The sequence below is a fragment of the Misgurnus anguillicaudatus genome, chromosome 23 (assembly GCF_027580225.2).
Source record: "Misgurnus anguillicaudatus chromosome 23, ASM2758022v2, whole genome shotgun sequence".
Lineage (NCBI taxonomy): Eukaryota > Metazoa > Chordata > Actinopteri > Cypriniformes > Cobitidae > Misgurnus > Misgurnus anguillicaudatus.
The window spans coordinates 11,640,202-11,666,503 of record NC_073359.2 but is presented as its reverse complement, the minus strand read 5'-3'; the positions used below and the strand labels follow the sequence as shown (position 1 = coordinate 11,666,503).

At 37.2% G+C, this 26,302-nt stretch overlaps 2 protein-coding genes across 3 annotated transcripts in view; one reads left to right on the top strand and one right to left on the bottom strand.

The window, feature by feature from the left end:
- The first annotated feature begins 511 nt into the window (after window positions 1–511).
- pfn2b (profilin 2b) lies at window positions 512–17,016 on the top strand. Its single transcript, XM_073861462.1, has 4 exons — window positions 512–667; window positions 755–918; window positions 10,819–11,011; window positions 15,665–17,016. Exons 2-4 carry the CDS (start codon window positions 787–789, stop codon window positions 15,760–15,762), a joined length of 423 nt encoding a protein of 140 aa, XP_073717563.1. The 5' UTR covers window positions 512–667; window positions 755–786; the 3' UTR covers window positions 15,763–17,016.
- Window positions 17,017–21,357: 4,341 nt separating this feature from the next.
- The window catches only part of rnf13 (ring finger protein 13), a 32,343-nt gene continuing 27,398 nt past the window's right edge, over window positions 21,358–26,302 (bottom strand). For both annotated transcript variants that reach the window (XM_055218142.2, XM_055218141.2), the window contains exons 9-10: window positions 23,186–23,266; window positions 21,358–22,306 (exon numbers count right to left, since the gene is read on the bottom strand). In XM_055218142.2, the coding sequence (XP_055074117.1) occupies window positions 21,954–22,306; window positions 23,186–23,266 (434 nt within the window). In that variant the 3' untranslated portion in view covers window positions 21,358–21,953. The remainder of the gene's footprint in view (window positions 22,307–23,185; window positions 23,267–26,302) is intronic.

Below are 26,302 nucleotides of genomic sequence, written 5' to 3'. Positions count from 1 at the left end.
GACCACAAGAGGCCGCAATACGCCATGATACGGCAGCTACAATTCAGAAAATGTCTCTGGTATCATTTAACTGGTTATAACTTTTATCAGTTTTATCAATCCCTTAATTTAATTTCCATTATACTTTATCAGGGTAAAGTTTTTAAAAGTCTCACATTTAGACAGAATTTATATGATTTCAATAAATGCAACCAGTTTCTCATTTTTTCTATGCCTGCCATGCACCCTTTATTTGGTTTGCTGTGTCCAAAACATTTATTTGTGATGCACAATAAATATCACTGATATTGCGAGGTTTCATAATTTTACAGATGGATCAATGACAAGGAAGTACTTTGGACATCTCAAAATGGAAGCTTTAAATGTGGTGCATGATACCTTAAGCTGTAAAAAATATCAGGTAATTTAAACAGGTAATGGAAAAAAATCTGGTAAATCAATAACCTGTTGCATCGTGTTTTTTACAGCAGTAAATCTTCCAAGCAACAGTAGCTAACTTTTAAACAAAGTGCCTAACCACTCCACCTTTATTATGTCTACTCGGAACGTATTCATCCGCGTCAATCGTTCCTAAAAGGACTGCAGCCTAGGCACGCCTGCGCGGAGGGATATCTAAGGGACTACACCCTAGCGTCCTTACAGCCGGGAGTCTGCAGCTCAAACTCACGTTAGTGAAGGGGGTGTGCGGGACATCAAAATATACGGTTACCGCAAACCTAGGCCGTACAAGACTGACAGTCCTTTGTTTTTAAAGATAGCGTGTGTGTCTGACACCAGAAGGCGAATATGTCGTGGCAGAGCTACGTGGATAACCTGATGTCGGATGGCAGCTGCCAGGACTCCGCCATTGTTGGGTACAACTCAGACTCTAAATACGTATGGGCAGCGCAGGAGGGGGGAACATTCGTAAACATCACGGTAAATAAGCGTTATTACCAATATTATTTGTGCTATCTTTAGTGATGGGCTATGATTGTGTTTATGTTTCAATACATAGTGACCTGACTAGCAATACAGCATTGTGTTCACCATGGGCACGTTACCCTTATGGTGCCTAAACACGAGGCAGAAAACCTTCAAAAATGCTGCTGATTTAAAATAAGCACTAATTGATTTTAAACGCACGATATGATAATAGCGATTTAAAAACGTGCAAAATGACACGGGTCTATGAACGCGCCAAAAATGTTTCCGAATATGATGCTGTCTGTGTAGGGAACTCGCACGGATTTGAAACACACCCGACAGGTTGCTTTTCAGGTTGTTATAAATCTAAGGCCTGTGCAGAAAAACAACGAATGGCAACAAAACCCACAGCTTTTATTTATATAAGAAGCATTAGGTATTTTCGTTTTTAAGTTTCTCACGAGATCATAGGTAAGTTAGCTATTTTTATCGAGCAAAGCTTAAGTATCTCACACGTGACGTGTTAAAAGGTGTCAATTAGTTATATACGTTAAAGCACTCTTAAGAAATTTTGTTTTAGTTACAAATGAGGTTGTGTTAGTGCGAACAGACGATTCAATTCAATCAGACGGCTACGCAAACGCACTAACATACCACCACACACGCGTCATTTAGCTGCGAAATGTGCGTGAACTCTTTTAAGAATAAGGAATGTTCGCTCGCTGTACATTCCCTGAGGTTGTGGTTAGAGGGGATACAGCTACGGCCAACATCTCGTGAAATCTCGCCGAATGAGCGCTGTTCTTATCCTAACCTTACCCTAAACTCAACACTTCTCGGGATTTAGGCCGTACCTGTATCCTATTTAGCCAGAGCCGCTGTTTTTCATCTTAATCCTTCCCGCAAACCAACCTCTCGCGAGATTTGGCCGTAGCTGTATCTCCTCTAGCAAGAACCATGCCCAAGATGGCGGTGTAAATGGATGTTAATTCACCTAATAACAGGTTTATTTAATTTCTCCGGTATAATACGCATCACCATACAAGACAAATTAGCTTTTTGCATTGTTACTTTTTTGCATTTGATATACAAATGTAAAGCTTTTAGATGTGTATATATTCCACTTATATCAGCATATGTATAGAAATGCATACAAAATATAGAAATGAAGATACACAAAGTCATGAAAATAAGGTCAACCTGCTTTTTGTAATAAGTAACACAAAACCTTTCAGAAGTCCCATTGACTTCCATAGTATACTATAGAAGTGAATGGGGCTTCTGATCGGTCTGATAACAAACATTCCCGAAAATATCTTCCTTTGTGTTCATCAAAATAAATAAATACAGGTTTTTAACAACATTAGGGTGAGTAAATGAAGACACGGTTTCCTTTTTTGGGTGAACTATGCCTTTAAAAAAAGCTTAAAGTTATAGTTGTATATCCAGATTCTATATTTCTTTGAATATAGATCACTTAGTAAAAACAACTTATTCTAGTAGGTTCTAACAGAAGTCAACAGCTGCTTTTTTTCTGATTTAGCCTTAAGGAAAAATGGCTCTGTGTATTCATGTAAAACCAGTATAAACAAAACTGCTGTGATGATACTTGGAACAAATGACAGAAAAAATGAATGGGAATGCTGCATGTTCAGGCTTGATGTGTCTCATCATTTCACATAATGTAATTTGATCGTGATTACTAAGACTACTCTCAGACGTTTTCATTTCTAGTAACCTGTTAGTATTTTTATTTTTCAAGTGGGTGTTCCTTAAAGACAAGCTTTTCAGCAATTATTTCAGGGCAGGTGCTTAAGGAAGTTGTCTTTGACACACAAATTTTCCCTCCTATTTGCATGCATGTTCTGCCAAACTCTCCCAAAAATCTATACACTATATTGCCAAAAGTTTTGGGACACCCCTCCAAATCATTGAATTCAAGTGTTCCAATCACTTCCATGGTCTCAGGTGTATAAAATCAGTCACCTAAGCATGCAGACAGCTTTTACCAACATTTGTGAAAGAATGGGTCATTCTCAGGAGCTCAGTGAATTCAAGCGTGGTACAGTGATAGGTTGTGCACCTGTGCAATTTCCTCACTACTAAATATTCCACGGTCAACTGTTAGTAATATTATAACTAGGGATGCACCGATAGTATTTTTTGGGCCGATACCGATTTAAACGGACAACTTCTGGCCAATACCGATATTAAACACTTGTATACAATACTATACAGTTGGTCTATTAGCTAGTTTATTTCTGCATCAAATTATTTTTACTAAACATGGATTTGATCTAATTAACATTCAACTGACCAACCTAATAAGAGAGGCACAAATTAAGCTAAAACAAATATAATAAGACAGCATGACAACCTTCAATGGTGGTTTTTGCTATTCAGCATTTATTTTATTAACAACATTTACTCATTTTTTACACATAATGGATTTCTTTATGCAGTTAATTAATAAACAAACGGTATCGGCCTTTCTCGTGCTATTGCCGATATTCTGATGGTTTCAAATTCATCAAAAATCGGCCTATAAATATCGGCGGCCGATACATCGGTGCATCACTAATTATAACACAATGGAAGCAATTGGGAACAACAGCAACTTGGCCACACAGAGGGGGGTCAGCGCATGCTAAGGCTCACAGTGCGCAGAAGTCATCAACTTTCTGCAAAGTCAATAACTACAGACCTCCAAACTTCGTGTGGCCTTCAGATTAGCTCAAGAACAGTGCATAGAGAGCTTCATGGAATGGGCTTTCATGGCCAAGCAGCTGCATCCAAGCCTTACATCACCAAGGTCAATGCAAAGCATCCGGATGCACTGGACTCTAGAGCAGGGAAGATGTATTATCCGAAGCAACGAATCTAGCTTCTCTGTCTGGCAATCCAAAAGACGAGTCTGGGTTTGGCAGTTGCCAGGAGATCGGTACTTGCCTGACTGCATTGTGCCAAGTGTAAAGTTTGTTGGAGGAGGGATTATGGTGTGGGGTTGTTTTTCAGGGGTTGGGCTTGGCCCCTTCCAGTGAAAGGAACTCTTAATGCTTCATCATACCAACCCATTTTGGACAATTTCATGCTCCCAACTTTCTGGGAACATTTTGGGGATGGCCCCTTCCTGTTACGAGTTACAATAACACTTTGTTTACAGTTTTGCGCTGCTCAGCCTGGATTAGCACACAACGCATCCGATTCCCGAACTGACTCCTTTGAAACAATTCGTTTAAATAAACGGTCGAAACAACAGATCTGTCCACATTTGAACTCGCAAGACGTCACTGTCAGCACAATCAGTCACTCATAGCGCCTCAGAAATGAGAATGTAAATGTGTTTAGAAAGATTTGCACTAAAAAACGTAGACGTTTACTTTGTTAACTTTATGATGATTAAATAATTTATGAGGTCTACCAAAGAAGGATTTTATTTTTCAAAGCAATAAATGCCATGGTAAAAAACTGATCAAAGAGCAAGAAATGATGACAGCAGAGTGTCAGGTAATATCTGTGTCAGATAAATGCATGGTGCGGAGGAGGTTGTAAAACTCTTCAGATAGACCAGTCATCATTTTTTAGCAAAATACTTAAATAGTGAAATTTTTGCATTTAAAATATTTGCTAATGATGAGGACATTTTGATTATTATGTACAAATAGAAAATTGGCCCAGAAAATCGGTATCATATATCGGCCATCGGCTGCCCTGATTTCTAAATATCGGAATCAGCATCGGCCAGAGAAAAAAAACATATCGGTCGACCTCTAGTTCCAACATGACTGTGCACTAGGGATGGGAAGATTCCCAGATTCGCTCGGTGCATTGGCATAAAAGTTAACGATGCTATGCATCGGGTTAAAAATTCCATATCAGCTGCATCAGCTACAAATTAGAGCCCGACCGATAAAGGATTTTGAAGGCCGATACCGATACAAATTAGTGCTGCCACTAATGACTAATTTTCTAACGACTAATCTTTCGACTAATTTTTCGAATAGTCGACTATTCTAAACGACTAATTAAAAAAAACTCAAGTGTTTGTTATTTCATTGTGTCCATTTTATTTTGAACCTATCGGTGTCATAAACAATATGAATAACTTAAATGTTACCAAATAAAAAATTACAATGTAAACAATATAAATAATAATAAAAACTTCCAGTGCAAAGTAGATGCTTAACAGAAATATGAAATGTTTCACATCTACTCTTTGATCTTATATTGCATTTTAACACAACTGAATGCTATTTTACATATTATCTGTTCTGTTGTAGCCTATAAAATAGTGACTAAACATGACCCATCACCTCGTTTTTTATCCAACCAGCTGTTCCTTTAACTGCTGCTAAAATCCTGATTTAGATATGCAAAAATCACCATACATTTACATTGTAGCTTTACTGCTGTTGCTCTTCTCATAATTGTTGTTGTGTTTTGAGCCATTTCTTGATTTTAAATGCGAGTGATATAGCGCAGACAATTTGGTGCAAATTCAGAAATATAAGAGAATACACTGTTGTTGTTGTTGTTACATAGACTACAGAACACGGGCATACAGCATCATAGGGAGGGAGAAAGCTCGCACACAGACTCACACTACTGCTAATCTTTCTTCAAGTCATGTTAACTCGATCAGTCGTCTTTGTCAGAGACATCTGTGAATGTTGACGTTCACGCAAAAAAGACAATAAATTAAAAACACTGCCACCTTTTCACTGTCACGTAAGAGAGTGGCGCGCGCAGTCGAGGCGCTGCAAGCAACATGAGTGATAGAGAGAGAGAGAGAGAGAGAGAGAGAGAGAGAGAGAGAGAGAGACGCGCTGAACACTCGCAACAATGATTTGAGCCGTTTAAAATAGTAAAATAAAAATGTAAATGGGAATCATGAAAAATCTATTTGTTGCGTCCAGTGTTGATTCCGTGGCGGAATCACGAGCAAACACTGATAGCCTTTAACATCCAAAGACAGAGTCGTTGTACTTCTCAAAAGAGTTAATAAAACAGTACTGACTAGCTCGACGTTTCATTAATAATCATATAACAGTTACTTACGTTGTCCTATTCTCTGTGGGTGTATCGTCAATAACTCCCGAGTGTTTTCGTTTGAGATGCTCGTGCATTGTCGTTGTGCTCCCGTGATAAGCCAGCGACGTTTGGCACGGTGTAACAGACCACTCTTTTATCACAACTTGGCTTAAAATACTTTCATACTTCGGAAGCTTTCCGACTCATAATTCCATAGACTCACCTGCCACCGCCAATTTTTCAAAATTAAAGCAGTGAAGGCAGGGGGAGAGGGAAGAAAGATGATAGCGTAGCAGATTAACCAGCAGGGCGCGCACAGACTGGTGTGGAGGTGAATTACATTGAGCCATTTGAGACATGAGACAGAATTACAGTGGGCCGTTTGAGACGTAAAAAAATAAATATGCGACTCCTCGACTAAAAAAATTGCCGTCGACAAATTTTCATCGTCGATTACGTCGACTACGTCGACTATTCGCGGCAGCACTAATACAAATGTTTGTTGGTTTTAAAATCCGATATTCCGATATTAAAAAAATATATATTTCAGAAGCGCAAACAAAACATTAACCGATTTCCCTAACATTAGTTATTTGTATTTATTTGTAGTTATTTATGAGTTTTAACTAAAATAATATGATAATGCAAAATAATATGATAATGTGCCATCATTATTGTCTCGTGACCAACTCAACATGAACTCACTTAACCGTTGTTCTCTCTGCCTGACTCTGGCTGGATCGGCAGGTTGCAGGATGTGTGACACGTTATATACAAGTGTTGCCAACAGGGAGGTTGTAGAGTGCCCTCTGGTGGAAAAACTATACAACGGCAACACTCATGACATGGTTGAAGGCTGTTTCATCCGTTGTTTTTTTTTTTATTCATTTATCAGCCATTATGAATGCCGATACCGATAGTTTGGAAAATGCCTAATATCGGCCAATAATATCGGCCTGCAGATATATCGGTCAGGCTCTACTACAAATTAGCATTTGCATCGTGATGCAGTTATTTAAAAAGTGACCAATATTTTAAGACCGCTTTTTCCTCTCAACTGTTGCTATGTCCTGCAACGCTACGAAAACTGAGGCGTTTCATGAAAGTCAGAGGATAAAAACGTGAAATGTAGTTTAAATTATATGGACTTTAATTATAACATTTTATTACATAAGTAATTGTATTTTGTATCCGAGACAGACACGGAAAGTAGGGATGCATGATATATCGGCCGACATATGGTTATCGGCCGATAACTGCTAATTTTAATATAATGAAAATGAATATAAATGAAAGCCGATAAATGATGGATTATTTTGGTTTGTTGAACCACTTCACTTGCTCATTACTGGCCATGTGGAGTTTTGATTGGTGCTTTTTGTGACATAGCACGAAGATGACACATGTTGCGGGCTTAAGAAGAGTATGCTAGTCTAGCGCAAAGACAAGATGTCCCCGGTCTGGGAGTTTTTCATTGTGAAAATAATATGAATGTTTATCGACCTATATATATCTGTTATCGGCCCCCAAATATAAAGAGTTATCGGTATCGGCCAAAATTTCCATATTTGTGCATCCCTAACGGAAAGTCAAGTATACCCCGCTACCTTTCACTCTACGTACTGCGCTTGGTCACCTTTCAATACGGATCAACTGCGATTTGTCACGCTACTTTCAACAGTGCATTAGAATCGATACAGTTTTTTTCTGCTATGGAAGTCAATCAGGCTTTTAATTGTTTTTTTCTCAAAATATCTTTCTTTGTGCTCCATCAAAACCAATCAATTTAAACAGGTTTTTAACAACATGAGAGTGAGTAAATGATGACAGAGTTTCCATTTTTGTGTGAACTATGCTTTTAAAAAACTTACCTTAAAGTTATAGCTGCATATCCAGATCGTGTTTAGCTCTTAACATAGATCACTTAGTATAAACAACTTAATCTAGCAGATTCAATAGCTGCTATTATTTTTCTGATTTGGCCTTAAGGAAAAATAGCTCTGCGTCTTCATGTAAAGCCAGTATAAACAAATCTTCTTGATGATACTTGGAGCGAATGACAAATGACAGAAAATAAAATGAATAGGAATGCTGCATGTTCAGGCTTGATGTGTGCCATCATTTCACGTAATGTAATTTGATCGTGCTTACTAAGACTACTCTTCACTTTGAAAGTGGTACTACTAAAATGTTCCCAGATATATCAAGTAAAGAATTCCTCCTAAGGACATTTAGCTGTGGTTGCTTTTATGTTCCAGAAATATCCTTTTTAAGTCTTATATAACTCTTTTTGTTGCTTAATGTTCATAATATGTTGTCATATGTTGATAATGTGTACATGGACTTAAAAGTTTACCAAACGAATCGCACAGACTTCAATAGGATAATGGATGTTTTATTTCACTTTATAGCCATTTTCACATTTTGGTCCTTAAAGCAACACTATGTAGTTTCCATGTAAAAATGACTTACAGCTCCCCCATGTGGTTGAAAAGCGCACCAGTGCCTGGTATCAGACACTCTTCTGCAGGCAGGGCGAGGGGCGGGGCGGGGCTGTGTTTCCTACCCTCCACTGCCACTTTCAGAGTGTGCTTGTAGCAGCTAGGAGGCTGCTCAGGTTGGAGCAACAGTACAATTTGTCCAGTTAAAAGTTGTTCTATCACTGAAATTATTTTAGAGACATTATTTAAAGGTAAAAAACTACATAGTGTTGCTTTAAAGTAGGGATGCTCCGATCAGGATTTTTGCAGGCCGATACCGATCACCGATTTGTTGTCTTCGTGATCGGCCGATACCAATGCCGATACCGATTTTTCAAGCTGATATGCAAGCTCTTTGATGACTGTAACTTTTAACATTTTTTCTAGATAAAGTAATACTACAGATGTTGCCTTTGTTATATTACTTGCAGTAATTAGGTATATTATTGTTTTAATAGAGAATCAAATAAATTAGCACAACAAATATTTCTTCTGCAAAGAGAAATTTAATATGCCTTTAAAAAGGCTTATGTCTGTAAAAACTAATGAAAATAAAACACTTCACAGTCTTTACTGTATGAATTTAATATACACGCATTCGTATGAAGTACAACAGTTCTTTAGTGAAGAGCAGAGAGTGATTTTATTGAGAGATTAATTAGGTTACTGCAGCTTTAAGAAGTGGGAGAGATCGCTCTGTTCACGTGCACTGATGACAGGCTGCTGTGTGCGCGCGGCGGGTGTATGCAGACGAGAGCAGCTGTGAGGAAAATTAAAGTTTAAACGCTCAAAACTTTAAAACGCATGTAAATAATAAACTTTCAGCAAGAGGATGCAATTGTCCACGATAGATATGTGTTGTATACGCTGTTTGATGGGGATGTGAAGACGGGTCGTGCTGTTAGGACCGGACCGCGTCCTCATAGAAAATACACATATATCTGTAAAGGCAAAGAGAGAAATGCAAATCTGCACGTCGCTCATGAGCCACGGGTTATAAAAATGCTCTTACTGCTTAAAAATGGTCTCTAACTGCAGCCGCATTCAGAAGCCCTATGATGACAAAAGTAAACAGAAAGATCGGTTCATGAGATCGGCAAATTTAGCGAGTACCGGTCAAGTCATTTAATGCCGTTATCGGGCGATACCGATCTGCGGCCGATCGATCGGAGCATCCCTACTTTAAAGCGTCTATGTATAAATCTTTACTTTTTATTAGGGCTGGGACGATGAAAATACACAGTAATAATGCCTTTTTAAATTTATAAGGCAATATTATGCACATCTCTTTCATGTACTACGGCTATTTGATCATTAGAAAGTCCTAATCAATCTTAAATCACTACGAGTTTGAGTCGTGTATAACGTGCAACACTCCTCAAACTTTATTAAAAATATAATCTTTATTATAATGAAAATAACGGAAAAGAAAAACAGCGATATAAATATGCTTATGCGCATTTCGTTGAGCTGTGTGTCTTCTGCGGCACATATTGAGTTTCTGCACGAGAGCGCCCTCTGGCTTTTGGATGTAGCGGTCTTTTTACCATAATTCATTGAGAAGCATAGCAAGCAGAATCGCGCGATTAATCGTCCCAGCCCTACCTTTTATCTTAAAGTATCTGTATGTGTTTATAGTTTATTATACTCTTCTAAGTGCGCAAGATTACACAGACATGGTTCAACTTTTAATACTCCGTATTTCTGTCATATCAGCCCACAGAAATTGACATCCTAGTAGGAAAAGACCGAGAAAGTTTCTTCACCAACGGCCTGACCTTGGGTTCAAAGAAATGCTCAGTTATTCGAGACAGTATCAACATTGACAGTGACTGGATATATCGGCCGATATATCGGCCGGCCGATATATCGGTCTATCACTACTATGTATAAATCTTTACTTTTTATTAGGGCTGGGACGATGAAAATACACACTAATAATGCCTGTTTGAATTGATAAGGCAATATTATGCACATCTCTTTCATGTACTACGGCCATTAGAAAGTCCTAATCAATCTTAAATCACTACGAGTTTGAGTCGTTTATAACGTGCAACTCTCGTCAAACTTTATTATAAATATATTCTTTATTATCATGAAAATAACGGAAAAGAAGAACAGCGATATAAATATGCTTATGGGCATTTCGTTGAGCTGCGTGTCTTCTGCGGCACATATTGAGTTTCTGCAAGAGAGCGCCCTCTGGCTTTTGGATGTAGCGGCCTTTTTACCATAATTCATTGAGAAGCATAGCAAGCAGAATCGCGCGATTAATCGTCCCAGCCCTACCTTTTATCTTAAAGTATCTGTATGTGTTTATAGTTTATTATACTCTTCTAAGTGCGCAAGATTACACAGACATGGTTCAACTTTTAATACTCCGTATTTCTGTCATATCACGCCCACAGAAATTGACATCCTAGTAGGAAAAGACCGAGAAAGTTTCTTCACCAACGGCCTGACCTTGGGTTCAAAGAAATGCTCAGTTATTCGAGACAGTATCAACATTGACAGTGACTGGACAATGGACATACGGACGAAGAGCCAAGGAGGAGAGGCCACATACAACATTGCGGTCGGCAAAGCAGGCAAAGGTACTTATTCTTGTAATGAATTTCATTAATGAATTTAAACCTATAAATATATGGTTTCTGTGTGCGGTAGATTGATAACATAGATGTCAACCTTTCCTCAATATGTCTTTGTTTAAACATTGTAAATTGCCATTAAAGTGAAATGACTGAATCTAAACAAAAGAAAGAGCCAGATGCACTTCGATTGGTTTTTGCATCTGAACCTTTCATTTCTAAGCATACATATTGTATTTTTTATTTATCAAGTGGGTGTTCCTTTAAGACAAACTTTCAGGGCAGGTGCTTAAGGATGTTATCTTTGAGACACACATTTTCCCCCTTATTTGCATGCATGCTTCTGCCAAACTCTCACAAAAATCTTGAGTCTTTCATTATAAGTTTGAGAATTTCCTGTTTCCTGACCTGAAAACAAATTTCCTTGTTTTTCTGAATAATCTCTCTTTCATGTATTGTGTGGCATGTATTGAGGAGAGGTACTAAGGGCTCAGTCACACCAAAAGCGTTTATGGCAGTTGCAGGCGCCTTTTTTGAATGATATTCTATGGGCAGGGCGCGTTTGCGCGCTGTTTATGCGCGCCGAGCGCCTTGCGGTTTTTTGCCGCCTGCCGCGCACGCGTTTTTGAAGGAGCGCTGAGAGCGGAAAAGCGCCTGACGTCATTCGCGTCTTCCATTGTCCAATTGAATCAGGGGAGAGGCGGGCCTTACGTTGTGGTGAGGGAAGTTTACAGTTGCTTTGAAGAACCGGACTCCACTCGCTCACTCTCTCCTTCGTGTTTGTGCACCTCTCATCCTCAAACAAGGTCAGAGCAAGCACCCTCTTTTTAAAGTTTCTGCTAATATGACAGTTAACAGCAAAAGAGCGTTCACGCTTCAATATTTGATTGACAAGACAGCTGACTCGGTGGTTGCTTAGCAATATGAAAAGCCGCGTCGCACTGCTCTTTTTAAAAAAAGGCAGTGCGTCGCGCCTTGCGTTTGCAAGCGTTTAAAGCGCTTTTGGTGTGACTGGCCCCTAACTCTGCTTTTCCTGCTTGAATGTGATAAAGGATTGATTCAAATAAGGTTTTATATATATATGTGTACTAAATGGTAACACTATAATAACTTTAAGTTGACTAGATTTATTAAGCAGTAGTCTTGTAAAGCTTTTAAGTAGGTTGTTTTTGATCAAAATAAACTGGACCAGATTTAAAGCTGATATACATGTAAAACATCCAACCATGGACAATTTTTATCTAGGCACAAATAGTTTTGAAGTCAACAATAGAGTGCCACATGGATGACATATTTTTATAGTCCAACCCGGAAGTTAGCGGGACACTGGATACAATGGCAAAAAGCCCATTCATTTTCCCTGTGAACTTTTGGATTCTCACAAAAAAAGCTGGAGCTGTCTCTCCACATCAACATCCTCACCATTAAATTCGTTTTTATTTTAATATTATTTTAAACGTTATTCATCCATATGAATAGTTCTCATTTTTATCTGCTTAAAAAAATCACCACTTTTTTTGTGCTAAGGGGCGTTGTTAGGCACGACGCGAAGATGCACCCACTGCTTCGCGGGGGTTATTGCGTTTATAAAACGGTTACTTCATATGCATAACGTTAGCAGGAATTTATAAAATAAAACACAAATAAGTTGTAATTATATTAGTACAAAAATTACTCTTCCGCCGAACAAAGTAGTTCTTCAGAATCAAGTGTGACTGAAACAGAGCACAGTTCCCAACCAACACAGACGCAAAACAAAGACACAATGAAAATATGACTTAAGACTGTGATGTTTATTTTTAGAAATCACCATTCATCTAAAATATACATTAACATTTATATCGTGCAACTGTTGAAGTGATGATAAAATATGCTTGCATGCGGAACTCTTTCCCCGTCAGCGTTTTTTTTTTTAAGTTGCCACCCAGTTTTAGTTTAATGCCTTGCAGAAAAATTATCTTCTTTAAATAAACATAAAATATCAAATGAAAGAACAGACCATCCGCTTTCAAAAAAAAAAAAAACGTTTCATCCTACCTTCATTTGTTCTCTTATCACCTCTCAAATTTTTTAGCTAAAAGCAGAGATAATTCCATTTATGTGAACAACTTTTGTAAGAGATCAGATTCAGAGCCTGATCAAAACACCCTGTTTTTAGGGTTGAGTTAATGCGTCAGTGTTTAAGTTGGGTAAGATCGCCACCCAGTGGATAGCGGAAATATGAATTTGAGTTAGAAACTCCTCAGGGAGAGTTTTATCTTTATTGATGAGATGACTCAACAATATTTATTGAAATTTATCTGGATATCGCCATAATTGTGCAATTGTAGACAAATTAAAAATATTAAAAAATACTCTGGTGTTTATTTTCATAAATCAATACGCAGCAACAGTGGCGCAGTGATACTTATGTAATGTGGTCTGAACCGTGAGTTTACTGGGGTATTTTATCACGGCTTAGAACGCGTTTCAACCAATCAGAATGAAGAACCAGAACAGCCCGTTTTATAATATTTTTTTGAAACCTATCTTTATCCGTTTAATTTATGTTTATATAACTTTTAGGGCTGTCACAATGATTGAATAATCGTCTCATCGCAATTGTTTGTCCTCACTGCGAGGATTTCAGATCACCGCAATGATTGCACATCTCTTTAAAAAACACAAGGGGGAGCTGTAGGAATTCATTTTTGCAGCCCCTACAGACATGTGCAGTTCAATACTAATATGACCTTAGCAGGATTGGCTACTATTTAAGGCCTTTTTATTTTATATTTTCAGGTTTTTTTTTCAGATACTTTATTGTGTTTATTTTTTATTAAGTTGTTTCCAGTTTTGAAAGATATATTCATTAAACATTTACTGCCAGGTGAACCTTGCAAAATATTTAATTTAAACAATTACAACAATGTGTGAAAATTATTTAATAAACAAACAATCAATGTATGAGAATTAAATGTCAAAGCAATAAAACAGACAATTAATCATTATAATCATCAAAGCACTAAAAAAGGCAATTAATCGTCATAATCGCCACAATTTATAAGACAATCAATCACCAGCCAAATTTCATAATCGTGACAGCCCTAATAACTTTAGGCTTTTCCTGTATTAATGACATGACGTGCTCGATCTCACTATAATGAAACCCTATCTACATGTTTCCCGAAACAGCCACGTGCAGCATTTTTCTTTTTTTCAAAAGCTTGTTGATTACAATAACTAATATATATTTTTTCATCAATATTATTTTATTTCAGTTAGTTTTTCTACCGCGTTTGTTAGTTTTAGTTTTCCAGGGTTTATTTTTATATTATTTTATTTCAGTTTATGAAAATAACCCTGTCACAAAGCATCCAACAACTTTATAAGACACATTTAAAAACATGCTCCCTGATAAAGAAATCTTTGTTAGGAATTGTGCCCATGTTGCGTTGTTTTTGAGATCTTCATGCATCAAGTCCCCGACAAAGTCTGTAGCTCCTTGTTAAAGCAACTGCCCTTTAAAGACACGTAAAAGCTCTAAAAAGTCACGCATCTTGGGTTTATGTTAACCCAATATCTTATTTAAGGCGTTTAACCAAAACCCCATTCATAAAACCTATGGACTTCGAAATAATGGAATGCTAAAATGCTAACTCGCTTTCAGGGTTTAGTCTACAAAAATACGTCATCCGTACGACACTCTATAGTACATTAAAGCAACACTATGTAGTTTCCTTGTAAAAATGACTTACAGCTCCCCCATGTGGTTGAAAAGCGCAACAGTGCCTGGTATCAGACACTCTTCTGCAGGCAGGGGGAGGGGCGTGGCTGTGTTTCCTACCCTCCACCGCCACTTTCAGAGTGTGTTTGTAGCAGCTAGGAGGCTGCTCAGGTTGCAGCAACAGTACAATTTGTCCAGTTAAAAGTTGTTCTATCACTGAAATAATTTTAGAGACATTCTTTAAAGGCAAAAAAACTACATAGTGTTGCTTTAAACGTTACCTAATATATAACAAAGCTTTATATATTGTTTCTTTATATATTGACATTGTGTTTATTCCCTGCTAAGCGTTTCTTACAAAGCTTTACAGATTTGAAGCACCCAAGGCTAAACTTAGTTACCAATGTGTTACCAATTTAACAGATAAAATAAGATTTTAACATTCAAGCAATTAAAAATCTGTCTTGCAATCTGTCCTTCTGTGTGCATGTTATCTTGGCTGGGCTTTTTGTTCTGTCCTATCTCTTCTGATGATCTTGGTTTGGCTTTTTTCCCAAAGCTGGGGTTTTCCTGTCCTCTTATCTTCTTCTCTCTATCTTTTCTTTCAGTCTTGGTTCTTGTAATGGGCAAAGAAGGGGTCCATGGAGGCGGGCTGAATAAGAAGGCATATTCAATGGCAAAATATTTGAGAGATTCAGGCTTTTAGGGTTTTTTTTTATTGGTGAAGTAGTGAAATTAGGGGGATTGAAACAAAAGGAAAGTCCACAAAAAAAGCTGTGAAGATTTCCCTTGAAACAGTCACATTTAAAACTTTCGGACATCTTAATGGCAAGGAAGGGTAATCAATCTTGTCACCAGTTTCGTTTTTTGGTTTTTTTAGTTGGGAAAGTGTTTTTTTTTTTTGCCCCATGTTTGTTGATTTTTGTTCTTGTTTTTTTCCTTGTGTACTCCAGCGTTGGTTATAGTCATGGGCAAGGAAGGTATCCATGGAGGGCTGCTCAACAAGAAAGCGTATACCATGGCTGATTACCTGAGGAAATCTGGATATTAAGACACCTCCCAACCTAACAGCTCATTTTATCACCATTCACTACTCTAGATGACATATGCTTTGTCATCTGTTTTCTTTTGCACATTTTCTGTTCTACCCTAAAATCATCTTTTCTACATTTGTTCATAACCCCATCCCATATCTTACCCAAGTTTCGGTTTTATTTTGACACTACGATTACAACACTATGTATTTTTGACCAAGGGCTTGAGCTAAAAACTCCTCCTTTCTTTCTAAATCAAGTCTGGGAAAGGTCGACCATACGCATATCTCTAAAACTATCAAGTGGACCTCCTACACTTATGTAATTTGTCAGAATGAGGTCTGTGTGGGATTGAGGTTCAGTTTGTGCGATGAAACGTTGGAATCCGAACAAACTGTATGTCTGTTCAACACAGCCTTATTGCCGAAAGTTAGGCCTTTAACAAACCTACAATACCAGTCCATGTATCACAACAATCTTTCATACCCCCCTCATTTCACTGACACTGGTTGGGCAGCCTCGTGAGGTTTATCTCTCTTAGTTTGGCTGTCGGTTAAGTGCAATGATACGAAGCGGTAGCATTTCCTCATACTACATCTTGTCCACAATTAAATCTCCATCGACATTCCGACATTAGCGTAACTTTAGCACTTAACTTTATTTTTCTATCCTGTGTTCAGACGGTGGGTAACCTTATGTAATCATTTTGGACCAATTTATGTCATCGTTCAGGTTATTTACACAATCGCTCTTCTGATGACTGTAAACACTAGCGTAGCATCTGATGGCAAGCTCGCGAATAAGACTCGAGCGGTCTCATATCAGCTTTCAACACTTGAATTGGTGAATTTGTTCATCCCATGCTATGTTATGACGAAAATAAGTTTTCAACTGTATGTCAAAATGATCTAAATGTCTGTCAAAAGTCCAAATGTTAACATTAATGTAGGTATGACACTCAAGTCGCAAACGAAAAAATGTGTTTGTGCCATAACATAATGAGAATCTGTTGCTATTGTTAGGATGAATTTGATCTTTGAAGTGTAAAATTCATCAGAACTTTTCTGGGGTGTTGGATTCAAATGTTTTGACTTTGTGGGATGTTTGTACTGAATCAAAACCTAAGACTTTTGTTCATTTCTTTTCTTGTACCTTGTTTTCATACATCTTGGTTACAGTCTGATTTCGTATGCATAAACCAAGAAATGCCATAAATTAATTTCTCCATCTTGTTTACAGACAGATTAAATGAATTTATTCCAACCAAACAATTTGTCACTTTTTATTACTGCACATTCAAGTGAATTATATTATGGGAATCTTTGAGATGCAAGAGTTTGGAATATATGACTGCATATAAAATATATTTTTTTGGGAAAAATGCTGAAATATCGTAGTAACTGGGAGCAGGAAATTACATTGGCATTTAAAAAAAGTAACACGTTTTGCATATACAGCGTTTCCATCATTATAGATATGAATAAAATTGTAAAGAAATATTAAATGAATACTCCAGATAATTTACTCACCCCATGTCATCCAAAATGTTGATGTCTTTCCCTGACCAGTCCAGAAGAAACCAAGTCCCCCGAGGAAAACATTCCAAGATTTTTCTCAATTTAAAGGAATAGTCTACTCATTTTCAATATTAAAATATGTTATTACCTTAACTAAGAATTGTTGATACATCCCTCTATCATCTGTGTGCGTGCACGTAAGCGCTGGAGCGCGCTGCGACGCTTCGATAGCATTTAGCTTAGCCCCATTCATTCAATGGTACCATTTAGAGATAAAGATATAAAAAAAAACATAGCGCTTTTCTAAGCGGATTTAAAAGAGGAACTATATTTTATGGCGCAATAGCACCCTTGGGAGCACCTCGACTCGGCGCAGTAACACCCTCCCTCTCCCATTATGAGAGTGAGAAGGGGAGTGGACTTTTCAAGCGAGTCGAAGTACTCCCAAAAGTGCTATTACGCCATAAAATATAGTTCCTCTTTTAAATCCGCTTAGAAAAGCGCTACGTTTTATTTTGTACCACCAAACTTGCTCGTATAACTACTCGTCTTAAATAGGAAAAACGTTGATGTGTTTGGTCACTTCTAACTTTATCTCTAAATGGTACCATTGAATGAATGGGGCTAAGCTAAATGCTATCGAAGCGTCGCAGCGCGCTTACGTGCGCGCACACAGATGACAGAGGGATGTATCAACAATTCTTAGTTAAGGTAATAACATATTTTAATATTGAAAATGAGTAGACTATTCCTTTAAGTTTTTTGAGGAAAACATTTCAAGATTTTTCTCAATTTAATAGACTTTATTGGACCCCAACGGTTTAAGTGCAGTTTAAAATTGCAGTTTCAACGCCGCTTCAAAGGGCTCTAAACAATCCCAAACAAGGCAAAAGGGTCTTATCTAGTGAAACCATTATTTTAATTTTTAAAATATGATTCAAATTTAAAATATGAACTTTTAAACCATAACTACTTGTCTTGCACCGGCTGTGTGACGCACCAGTGCGACCTCACGTAATGCGTCATCACGTTTAAAGGTCACACGTGACTTATGCAAAACTACCGCCCAATAGTAACCCAAGGTTTAGTTTGGTTCGGGTCAGCTTACGTTTGGCGGCTTTCCATTGGGTTCAGTACGTAGTACCCGACACTTTATTTAGTACCACCTCAGTTGGGGTTCCAAGCGACCCGAGCTGATACCAAACGTGACGCGAAAACACTGTAGATCACTAATTGGTCTGAGAGAATCATCACTACAGCGTCATCGCTATAATGTAAGATTAGCTTTAACTCAGTGTTAGCTTGCGCCATCTCGAGCAAACATGTTGTCATCTGTGCTCTGCTATAAGTTGAAAAGTGGTTTATGCACAAAGCGCACGGCCTAAAAGGGTTGTTCCTATTCTTCTTACGAGTAATGGGTGTGTTTTGGGCATAACGTGCAATAAACCAATGAGAGTCTGTAGCTCTTATCCCCTTTAAAATGCCTAATCCCTATTTAGAAAGCAAAATTTGTAAACTTTAAAACTAAGCAGAGGAAGAAGACCACCAGTTTAAGAATAATGTAAAAAAAAATCGTTATTTTTATTTAATTTTTTTTATTAAAACCTTTTATAAACCGTTTTCTTTCAGTCATAGAAGAAAAACAGCAGGCTTTTAATTGTAATCTCATAAAATAATTAGCAAATATGCAAGAAAGTTTGTACTCTAAAAATACAAACAAGAGATAAAGAATTTACAAACGTGCGGAGAGTCGAAACGTTTCAGCACTCAGATTTTTAAAAAAAGCATTACTTAAAAATGTTTCTCATCTCTGCATTGTCCACAGGTACAGAGTCATCATATACAATAAATCTGTGTGATAGCGTTTAAAAAACATTAAAAAATAGATGCATTTGTTTAAAGCAAAGTATTTATTTACTTACCAGGCTACAGGTGAAGCAGCTCTTTATGCCTTCTAACGTCTCATAATCGGTCCTCATTTATGTCCAAGAGACTCAATAATAATCTTTTACATTTTAATCCTTTAATCTTTCATATTTAAATGCGTTTTTGTGAGGCTGCGCATGCATGTGATAAGCAAACCCGCGTTATCCTCCCGTTTATAGGCGCATATTACTAACGCGCTCTTTACATAACAAAAACACCATTGCGCCATTGACTTTAGACTTTAGAGCTGGTTTTTGTTGGTCAATGGCATAGTCTCTTTTAGTTGCCTCAAAATAGCAAAGCACCAACAATGCGCCTGAACGCATCTCGTTTTCAGATCAGAATGCACATGGGTGCAAAATTTAAACAACGTTGTAACTACCAAAAGACACTTGCGTCACACATTGCGCTGCATTCCGCCGGGTGTATGATAGAGCCCCTTGTGTCAGTTTATTGTTTAAAAGGGCCGCAAATGTGCGATTTACATGTCACGCGTGACTTTTCGACTTGCTTGCACAATTACGTGAGGTCGCACTAGCATGTCACACGGCCGGTGCAAGACCAGAAGCCGTGGTTCAAAAGTGAGTGCACATTTTTTATTTTCCTTGCCAAAAATGACAATGGCCTTGTCCCAAATAGTGCACTTCACGTGGACTTTCAGTTGCGTGGCCTTAAATTGTGTGTGATCACTTAGTCTACGAGTCCATAGGGTGTCCCATCTGTCATTTTTACACTTTAAAGTGTGCTCATCAGCGCCCCCTTGATGCGGTCTCCGGCGAAGCCTGCACTGCAGCAGGCTTCGTGTACTTTACCAACCCAGAAGTCCTTGCGTAAGAGCAATCAGACGACGGAAGGGAGGAGTTCACACTGACGGGCAACTTCTCTTTCTATTTCTGGCGTGGCACTCGAGTCTGTCCCAAAATATGACTCTGGTGCACCCACGTGGACTCGCATCAAGGTGCCTAAAGTCTGCATGATGTCATCAAAGTGTGGACTGCGGAGGACCACAAGTCCGGAGTGTGCCATTTGGGACAGGGCCAATCGTTTTGCTAGATAAGACCCTTATGCCTCGTTTGGAGCCCTTTGGAACTCTGTTTAAACTGCAACTCTATAGGAATAGTCTACTCATTCTCAACATCAAAACATGTTATCACCTCAACCAAGAACCGTTGACACATCCCTCCACCATCCGTGCGCGTGCACGCAAGCGCCGGAGCACGCCGCTACGCTTCGATAGCATTTAGCTTAGCCCATTCATTCAATAGTACCAATCAGAGATAAAGTTAGAAGTGACCAAACACATCAACGTTTTTCCTATTTAAGACGAGTAGTTATATGAGCAAGTTTGGTGGTGCAAGGTAGAACGTGGCGCTTTTCTAGGCGGATTTAAAAGAGGAACTATATTTTATGGCGTAATAGCACTTTTGGGAGTACTTCGACTCGCCTGAAAAGTCCGCTCCCCTTCTCACTCTCATAATGGGAGAGGGAGGGTGTTACTGCGCCGAGTCGAAGTACTCCCAAAAGTGCTGTTGCGCCATACAGTGTGGTTCCTCTTTTGGATCCGCTTGGAGAGGCGCTGCGTTTTGTTTTGTGCCACCAAACTTGCTCGTATAACTACTCGTCTTAAATAGGAAAAATGTTGATGTGTTTGGTCACTTCTAACTTTATCTCTAAATGGTACCATTGAATGAATGGGGCTAAGCTAAATGCTATCGAAGCGTCGCAGCGCGCTCCAGCGCTTACGTGCACGCACACAGATGATAGAGGGATGTATCAACAATTCTTAGTTAAGGTAATAACATATTTTAATATTGAAAATGAGTAGACTATTCCTTTAAAAATGCATTGAAACTGTTGGAGTCCAATAAAGTCTATGACATAAAGAAAAATCCTGGAATGCCTTCCTCAAAAAAACCCAACTTCTTCTCGACCGAACAAAGAAAGACAAACATTTTGGATGACATGAGGATGAGTAAATTATCTGGAATTATTTTATTTTTTTAGAAAATTCCTTTAAATTAATATAGTCTTTAATTTTATTATTTAACTTGATTTTTATATTTGCATGAACAAATAAAAATATTTAACAATGGTTAATAGTTTTATAAACTTTTTAGCAGATACAAAACACATATTTCAGCATTTTCAAAATAAGGAATGAACACCAAAGCAGCAAAGTTGTTGTATTTTATTCATGAAGAGAAATGAATAGACTACTTTGAAACAAAGGTGAGCTAAACATGTACAACAAAGCAACATTTTAAAAGGCAACATCAAAGACAGTTCCAGTTATCAAAAAACCTTCTACATACCAAACATAGTAGTACTTACAGTATTTAAATGTTATTAACCTAAATACATTTGCAAGATCACTTAATTGACCTATTTATAGGAAAGATCATTTTGTTATTGATTAAACTAAAGCGGACGTCAGTATTGGTGCAACACAGTATCGACACATCAAGTCTTTGCAGTCGTATATAACATGCAGTTGTTTTTCAGATTGGATACGCGTCTGATACGTGTTTGGCATTTTGTCAGTGATCAAGCACAAATTTCTAGAGGGGGGTAACTTCAGTGCACGTTGGCATTTTATGGGTAAACATTTCTGCATAGTTTTGAATTTCGCAGCTCTCTCTCTCTCTCTATATATATATATACACACAAGAAGTTGTGTGTACGTGAAATGACTATGTTAACGTAAAAGTGAACATGAACCGTTACACAAGGTGCACTGGAATCCCCCACTAAGGGTCCTAATTCGCTCAGGCGTTGGCTTCCATGTCGTCTGGAGGTCCCTGCTGCAGTTGCACGACCACGGTCTCCACTGTGACTTCCTCCTCGGTGTCGGTAGTCTCACTGTGCTCGTCGTAGTCCGACGACTCCGGTTCGTGCTGGGACGGCGAGCCGGACATGGTTCCAAAGGAATGGGCGCTGGTAGAGGCCAAAGATCGCAGCAAAGGTGTGTTTTCGGACACTTCGTTCTCTTCTGCGCCGCTGTCGCCGGATTCGGACTCAGAGTCCGAGTCGCCTTCGGACGGCACTACTTTCTGCTTGCACACCGGACAGGTTTTCTTGGTTTTGGTCAGCCATGGGTCGACACACTTGCAATGGTACGCTGAAAAATTATCCAAGACGTGAATATCTACCCGTTTAACTGGTTACTACTTCATAGATACATATAGAACTGATTAATTATTAAAAAAAATTATTAGATATGACCCAAACTACCATTGTATGTCTTACAAACTAAGCTTTTGGGTTAAAATGGCATTCTTCTGTCATTCATTCTTATCGCATAATGCACATGCACAAAAAAGATTGCATAACAGATACACTACTTGTTTAGACAACTTTATTTAATCTTGGACTTCCTTACTGTCAGTGTCTTCCAAACCTGTTCATGGAGGCACACCAACAGTGCACATTTTGTATGTCTACCACGTCTGACCACATAATGAGCCGGTGAGTGGATCAGGTGTGTTTGAATAGAAACGGTTGGAAAATGTGTAGGTGTGTTGGTGTACCAGGAACAATGTTGGGTAATACTGATCTATGGTGATCACAGATAAACATAGACATATTTTTGAAACATACATTTAAAAAAAAAAGACTTGAAGGTGGTGTGGTATCTCTAGCTCTAAGCACAACCTATGACCCATTATGTCAGATCTTTATAGACGGTTTCAGTAATAACAACATAAACACGCAGCTTTCGTGGTAAACACGTAACTTCCGGTAAACTCCGCTAAGAATAAATAACAACAAAGTATTTTTAAAGTAGTTTATTTATATAACAAGCTAAATAAACAACACATAGATTACATAGGAAACCAAAACATTTGTTATTTTTGACGAGGTATTTGTTTAAGAGTTAAGTTTCAGACCATTAAACAAACTGAAACCGGAAGTAAGGTTCGGGACCAGATGCACGTGCGTCCAATGAAACCGTCTATAAACAATCATCCAATAAGTTTAATATGTGACAAGCACTCACCATGTGAACAGGGCAGGACCCGAAGTTTGTCGCCCTCTTCATACTCGTCCAAACAAATGGCACACACGTCATAGGAATCGCCTGTGAAAAAATGATAGGTTCTTCAAAAAAAGCTGAAATAATTAATCAAAATAAATAAATAAATAATTTATATAAATGTTTTTTTATTTGTTAGTTTTGTGAACTTGAAGCACGTAATGTTTACTAATTACGTCACTTATTAAAGTGGACATTTCACAAGACTTTTTAAAGATGTCAAATAAATCTTTAGTGTCCCCGGAGTACATATGTGAAGTTTTAGCTCAAAATATCATATAGATAATTTATTGTATCATGTTAAAATTGCCACTTTGTATGTGTGAGCAAAAATGTGTTGTTTTTGGGTGTGTCCTTTAAAATGGAAATGAGCTGATCTCTGCACTAAATGGCAGTGTCGTGGTTGGATAGTTCAGATTAAGGGGTGGGTTTTATCCCATTCTGACATCACAAGGGGAGCCAAATTTCAATGAAATATTTTTTCTAGCAGAGAATGGTTTACCAAAACGAAGTTACTGGGTTGATCTTTTTCACATTTTCTAGGTTGATACAAGCACTGGGGACCCAATTATAGCACTTAAACATGAAAAAACTCAGATTTTCATGATATGTCCCCTTTAAAAAAAACACATTTGACTAATGATGGGCAATATAGACCAAACAACAACATAAATAAAGTGTATTTTATAATAAATGCTCCAAAAAGAGGTAACTTGTTGTGTAGCACCACTCCCAGCCCGGAGATTTTAAGTACTTATTTGAAAAACTTAACAGCATTTGCATATTTAAATTCAAACACTTATATTTTTATTGCTACATAAAATGTGTTTGTCCATTTTGCATAAGTTCTAAGTTTTTTGATATATTGTAGTGTTGTGTGATAGTCTCATGATAAATAAAATATATATTTTTAGATTTTTTTATTATTTAATTGTGGGCTGCATAACAACTAATCATTTGCAGAATAAAAGTTTTTGTTTACATCATATATGTGTGTGTGTGTGTGTGTGTGTGTTGTGCATAATAATCATGTATATATAAATACACACACACACATGCATGTATATATTTAAGAAATGTTTACATGTGTATAATATACATTTTTATATTTATAATTTTTATCATGTATAACTATGAATGCTTAATATATATACAAAAATATTTAAATTAAACATGCGTTTATACATGTGTCTGTATTTATATATACATAATTATTATACACAGTACACACACATATGATGTAAGATGTTAACAAAAACTTGGATTCACCAAACGTGTAGTTGCGATGAGTTGTTATTATGGCTGTCAAAAGAATAATCGCGATTAATCGCATACAAAATAAAAGTTTGTGTTGGTGTTTATATATGTGTGTGTATTGTGTGTACACTGTAAAAAATTTCTGTAGAAATTACAGTATTAATGGGTATTACTGGCAACTAGCTGCCAGTAACTTACCGTAGATTTTACATTTATGTTATTTACTGGCAACATTTTGTTCAAAGTTAAATGAACATGAAACATTTTTGACTTTACCTTCTACAGTAAGTTACTGGCAACCAGCTGCAAAATTACAGCAAATTTTTAGAGTGTAATTATTATGTATATGTAAATACACACATACAAGTATAAATGTAAGTAAAATGTTGTTTGTGTTATATATTGTTTTATTTATTTATAATATAAAATATATCAAAATCTAAATAAATATATATATATACATATAAATGTTTCTTAAGTATATACATGCATGTGTGTGTATTTATGTATACAATATAATTACATACAGTGCACACACATATATTATGCCACGACAAAGTTTTATTTTGTATGCGATTAATCGTAATTAATCTTTTGACAGCCCTAGTTGTTATGCATTACATTTACATTACATGTAGGGGCGGTTTCCCGGACAGGGATTAGACTACTCCTAGACTAAAATAAATGCAAGAGCCGTCCAAACTGAAAACAGCTTGCACTGACATATCCTAAAATACATCAGTGCCCTTCGTTTTGCCTCAAAATGCGCACAACACTGCCAAAAAAATGACTTTCTTACTTAGTATTTTTGTCTTGTTTTCAGTAAAAATATCTAAAAATTCTTAAATTAAAATGCTTTTTCTTGATGAGCAAAATTACCTAAGAAAATAAGTCTAGTTTTTAGACAAAAACTATACAATTTAAGTGAATTTGTGCTTAAAACAAGCAAAATTATCTGCCAATGGGGTGAGAAAAAAATCTAAAAATAAGATTTAACACTTAATTTAAGCAAAATTTTCTCACCCCATTGGCAGATAATTTTGCTTGTTTTAAGCACAAATTCACTTAAATTGTATAGTTTTTGTCTACAAACTAGACTTATTTTCTTGCTCATCAAGAAAATACATCTTAAATTAAATTTTTTTAGATATTTCTACTGAAAACAAAACAAAAATACTAAGTAAGAAAGTCATTTTTTTGCAGTGAAGTAATGTTTTTAGTAAGGCATGCGTGTTAAAACTAGTTATATTTCCTAATTAAACTAAGGAGTATTCCTGGCTTAAGATAATCCCTGTACGGGAAACCACCCCTAAGTCATTTAGCAAACACTTTTATCCAAAGCGACTTACATATAAGGTCGCCCCTAAAGAGCCCTAAATTGAACCCTTATTGTAATTAAATAAAAAAAATAAAAATCACAATCCAACTGCAATTCCCCTTCATGAACCCCAGTTTGGAATATCCTGACTTAAAGGGACACTTCACCCATTTGCATAAAGCTTTGTATAGTTAGAACCCCAGTCATGTTTTTCAATGGTTGTGCATCATTTCCTCAGTTGCCGCTGAGACAGGAAAAATACAGATTTCAGTGTTGCACTTTCTTCTTTCAATGATGTAAAAATCATTATTTTGCATCACTGAAAGCAGAAAGTTCAATATCTTTGTTGAGGGGGTGAGACTACAAACACCCCTTTTCTCGGCCAAATAGGCACCAAATTCTAAATGTACGTTACATTTCGACTACAAATATGACGCACTTTCAATAAAGATTCATGTTTCTACTGGTAAAATGCTCCTTTAACACATGAAAGAAATAAGAAATAC